Source organism: Cibotium barometz, chromosome 47 (assembly GCF_041138505.1).
Source record: "Cibotium barometz isolate CiBa-2024 chromosome 47, ASM4113850v1, whole genome shotgun sequence".
Classification (NCBI taxonomy): domain Eukaryota; kingdom Viridiplantae; phylum Streptophyta; class Polypodiopsida; order Cyatheales; family Cibotiaceae; genus Cibotium; species Cibotium barometz.
Window position 1 is genome coordinate 3,017,099 of NC_141092.1, and position 5,294 is coordinate 3,022,392.

Here is a 5,294-nt window from a genome sequence, read left to right on the forward strand (position 1 = left end):
TCCGAGTCCTTCTAAGATGATTTCGAGTCATTCTGTCAGTTATGTCTTATGAGATGGTTCCGAGTCATTCTGTCAGTTATGTCTTATGAGATGGCTCTGAGTCATTATGTCAGTTATGTCTATTTGCTTCACTGTCACAAAATGCAATCTATATAAGTAAGTTGTTAAAAACCACTTAGCCCCTACTACAACTAAACCGTCCCTCCTTGCTTCCTTTTCTCAAGAGTGCAATTTTGACATCGATTGAGACCCCGAGTTCAAAACCTATCCCTTCACTTTGGTGCTGCCATATGGATCATAGGCTAGGCTATGAGGTTCCTCCTCCTCCTCCTCCTCTCTTCACACAACCTAACATACTTACCTTGAACCCAATTTGTTTTTAAAACTCAAAATTGAGAGTACTTAAGCTACAAGTGCCCATGGGAAACGTGGGGCAGCCTTGGGCTCAAAATTGAGGGTACTTAAGCAGCAAGCTACAAGTGTGAGGAACGTGGGGCAGTCTTGTCACCGTGTGGCGAGGAGGATGCTTGTTATCTCATTTAAGATGCTACGATTTTTCTCGTCGAAACCTTCCAGTCTTTCTTCTCTACATTTCATTACCATTTTCTGCGTTTAAGCACCATTGCCAGAGCCACTCGTGGACATGGCAGCGCTACAATTGGCCGGTGCCGGCAATCTGCTGGAAAATCCACAATTGACACAGTCCTCCGTGCTGGCAAACCGAGTTCGCAAGCAAACCCTTCTATCTGGTCAGAATCACAGGTAAGAGCTCTAGAGCAGGTTTTGTTAGGGTTTTAATTCAATCCTAATCCGGGCTTTTCCTGTTCAGGCAGTTGGGTATACAGCGAAGGCTGAGGTTTTGTGCGAATCGAGTGGCGTGCCAGGCAGCGGCAGCGGCAGCGGCAGCGGCAGCGGCTTCCCCTCTCCTTGAAACCGCCCATCAGGGTGTAAAGAAGGCGCCTGTGCTACCCTTCAGAGTGGGGCATGGCTTCGACCTGCACAGACTGGAGCCCAACCTGCCTCTCATCATCGGTGGTGTGAACATCCCGCACGACCGAGGATGCGAAGCCCATTCCGACGGTAAGACGTCTAGATTTTATCTGCTTTCCTGATTTTGAGCCATCTAGACTACTTGAAGTCTGGGCCCTTTAGTGCATCGTTTTAGCGTAGCTTGATTTGTGACTTTGGTCCATCTAGATTTCTAAGCTTGATTTTGAATTTGGCCACCTTAGGCTGGTTAAACAACACCAGCCCTCAGTTAGCAGGCCTGGCCCTCAGGGTTGGATGGGCAATCATACCCATCTGGATTGCGAGCATCGTTTTAGCGTAGCTTGATTTGTGACTTTGGTCCATCTAGATTTCTAAGCTTGATTTTGAATTTGGCCACCTTAGGCTGGTTAAACAACACCAGCCCTCAGTTAGCAGGCCTGGCCCTCAGGGTTGGATCATACCCATCTGGATTGCGAGCTGCCCACCCATCGTTGCGTGGGCAGGGAATGTTGCAACCAGGCCTAGCTTGCTTCTGAATCTGGGCAACTTGGGTTGATATTGATCTTGTCGTGAATCTGTGCTATTCAGGTGATGTGCTCCTCCATTGCATCGTGGATGCCATTTTGGGAGCTCTTGGCCTTCCAGACATAGGTCAGATTTTTCCAGACAATGATCCAAAATGGAAAGGAGCAGCCTCTTCAGTTTTTGTGAAAGAAGCGGTATGTACACTTATGTAGCACTGTGACTTCTTTTGTTTATATGATTTGCCTTCTGTGTTATTTTGACATTTTTCAACTGTCCAAAGTACTGTCCTAGTGTCATTTTTGTATGCCTTTCACATGCAAGGCAACTGGGAATTGTTTGGACTCCCTTTGGACTACACACTTGGAGTAGTTACTGAGTGCGTGATGCCATCTCTTATTGGCATAATATAAAATACCATCTTTTATGATATTTTATGCAACGTTGAATCCACCAATATCTTGGTTGTTGCTTGTTCATGTATCCATTTATTGGCAAGAAATAGGTAGTCAGCATCAATAACATTCTTAAACTTTTTCTTCTTGTTAACATTTGATCTGCAGCATTCTCCTCTTGGTTTTAGCTCTCTCTCTCTCTCTCTCTCTCCTTCCCAAACCCCCCCCCCCCACACACACACCCAAAGAAAAAGAAAAAGATCCTCCATTATCTAAAAGAGAAACATCCAGAAACAGCGAACTACAAAGGGCAGCCCCAAAAGGAGCCTACTGTATACATCATAGTTGTCAAGACTCAAAATGTCCCAACAAAATGGAAACGGCATTTCCCAAAGTGTTTTCTGAAAACGGCAAAAAATGAAAACAGGAATGGATCCCTCGTACCATGTCATAGGGCTAGATATATTCCATTGAGAGGCTTATATGCACAGGATTTTGAGTGAGAACACAAAAAGAAGAACTTATTTGAAGGTGCACCACAATGGCAATGATACCACACTTGGGATGGCGCTTACGATCTTTCCATTGACAACTAGGTAGGACATTGTTTTCATAAGTGCAAGCTTAATAATGTATCCTTCTCGACTTGCGTTTCAGTCAACGAGGGTTGGAAAAGGTTGGCAAGCAAATTGGGATGCAAATGTCTCAATGGGGTTGGCAATAGCTTCTCTCAGGCAAAGATGGGAGAATGGGTTTGGGACCTTGCCAACGCCAACTTTCGACAACCATGGTGTACATCCCTCCTAAATGGTAAAAGAAGAGAAAAAACAAAGGGGTGGGGGGCTCCCACTTTGGTTGTGGCTGTTGTCAAAGGGAGACTACATTGGGCGAGGGGGAGGGAAAAGTCACAGTGGGGGTATGTAGTGCCTAGATGGTCCATTGGCTTCTCTAGTGAGGAAAGGGCTCTCCCAAAGCCAAAGTCACCAGGTCAAATTATCGGCTACCTTCATAGGGCTACCTTCACAACGAAGGGTTGATCAAGGGGCGGCTCTCCCAAAGCCAAAGTCACCAGGTTGGATTATCGGCTACCTTCATAGGGAAGGGTTGGTGTACCACCGACAGTCATGGAATGTCACGTGTATCCCGCACTTGGATGCCACATGGCCATATCTGTATAGCAGGTGTGTTATGTCCCGATTAGGGCTAGTGACGTGTGCTAACCTAGGGTTAGGGTTATGATCAGGGTTAACCCAAGATTACGGTTTTGGTTCTAGGTCAGATAATCTTTGGGCATTGTCCGTGGAGACCTTACAAGGTGCAAGTCTTAGAGTGGTAACTGGCCCTTTGTGAGCCCTTAGAAGTTAGTCAGGGATCCATTGTTGAGGCTCATGGTTAGGTGTGCATGGCCCATACATGACGCCAGTGCATGTCCCGCACATTTGTAACCCTCTGGAATGATGTAGAGGTGTACTAGGCATTTGTTAGGCTTCCAGTCGGATGCAAGGGCACCAATCTAGGGCAGGAGATAGGCTCTGTAGAAGTCTGTCTCATGGACAGCCATGTATGGCTTGTCCAATAGCCACCAAAGATCCCATCGCCATTGGGGCTAGCCATAGGCCAAGCCTAGGCCATGGGACAGCCTTGTCAAGGCTCAAGGGACCCAGTCGGCCAGCCTAGAACCTAGTTGGCCTGCAGCAAGGCTGCCAATGCTCACACGTGTGAATGCGATGACATTAAATGCTGTTTATCCCAGTCATGAGCAGGCAGACAGCTACTACAGCAAACTGACTAGCATATGGGTCAATATAAGTGCCCTAAGCATAAATCATCTCATATTCTTTGCAAGTGCTGAAGTCCCTAGGCTAGAACAGCCAAGAAGGGCCTAAAGGCAAGGTGGAAAGTGTAGATCAAGGGACAATGCTCAGGCTGAATGCTATCCCGGCTAAGTTAAGGTATCCAAGTCAATTCAGTCCTGGTTATTTACAGCCAGCAGTCTCTGTCAGTCTACTCATTCAATAAAGCAAATACACCATATGTGGTGGGGGCCCTTCTAAGTGGGACCCAATCCTGTGTATTCGTCGCGCCTCTCTCTGCACTCTTATCTTCTCTACATTGTGCTATTCATTTGGCTGAATGCAAATTTCAGGGATGTTTAAGCTCGTCTTTGCTGGTTTCATGTGGTTAACCCTCGTCACTTAAAGTCTAGACAACTTTATATTTTCTGACCCGGATGTACAGCTCACAACAAGTCCGCTCTTGGCTGCTCAGAACTCTCGTCTTCAGTTCCCAGGATTGGCTGAATGTAAATTTCAGGAACAACATGTTTAAGCTCACCTTCACTGGTTCATGCAAGGGCACATTAGAGTTGACAGGTGCAAAATATGAGGACAACAGTGGTCGACCCGGACGTTGAATATGAGGAAATGGTTGTTTGGTCACACCACCTCTAACCTCAGTGAGCCTTGTGCAGATGGGGTGGGCATTTCTCTATGCTGCTCATGAATCAATGTGGCTCCATTGCATGTAGCAATCTTGACATCAGTCATTGAAATATCACTGTTGCATGATGCTACTTGGGTATCCATTACCAATGCCTCGGGGAGACACTTACACCACCTCATTCAATTTTGAAGTGGTTGTTTGTGACTATTAATCAGCATGGGTCAGAATCAATGCGGGTACAGTTGCAAAAGGCTTAATAAGGAGGTCTAAACTATTTGCTTTCCTATTTCATCCGGTGTGTTGTGCATTATATAGGCAGATAAGAAATGTGTACTTTTGTTAGTTCTGTTAGGTCTGCAGCCAATGCATTATGCTGAAGCATTTGGTATTTGTTTCCAGGTTCGTTTGATGCATGAAGCAGGATATGAGCTGGGCAATCTGGATGCTACACTGATTTTGCAGAGGCCCAAATTGAGTCCTCACAAAGAAGCAATCAGGTCCAACCTCTGTGAGCTGCTGGGTGCAGATCCCTCAGTAGTCAACATCAAAGCCAAGACCCATGAAAAAGTGGACAGCTTGGGAGAAAATCGAAGCATTGCTGCTCACACTGTTGTGCTGTTGATGAAGCAGTGACACCGTAGTAACTTAACTTTTGTAATATTCAGCCACACTAAAAATCCAAATTATTGTGACGGTTTTCCTAAATAATGATTTTTTTGAGTTTCAGTGTCTGCATTTTGGCTCCTACTAACGAGTTAGAGGAGAGAAGCTTACCCTTTTTAATGGTCAAAGGGTTAGACTAGGGACACATGCTTACATAATTACTGCATCACATGTTGCCACATTGGCAGGCTGGCGTAGCATGCTGATTGGACACATGATAGACAGGGTGTCAATTTGAAGCTCTTGATGAGCTCTATTCAATGTCCCCATTGCATGACAAGC

At 45.8% G+C, this 5,294-nt stretch overlaps 1 protein-coding gene across 1 annotated transcript; it reads left to right on the forward strand.

Annotated features, from left to right (window-relative positions):
• The first annotated feature begins 506 nt into the window (after nt 1–506).
• On the forward strand, nt 507–5,054 carry ISPF (isoprenoid F). The gene is made up of 4 exons (XM_086784332.1): nt 507–762; nt 830–1,080; nt 1,579–1,709; nt 4,749–5,054. The coding sequence occupies exons 1-4, from the start codon at nt 644–646 to the stop codon at nt 4,980–4,982; spliced, it is 735 nt and encodes a 244-aa protein (XP_086640458.1). The 5' UTR covers nt 507–643; the 3' UTR covers nt 4,983–5,054.
• The last annotated feature ends 240 nt before the right edge of the window (nt 5,055–5,294 follow it).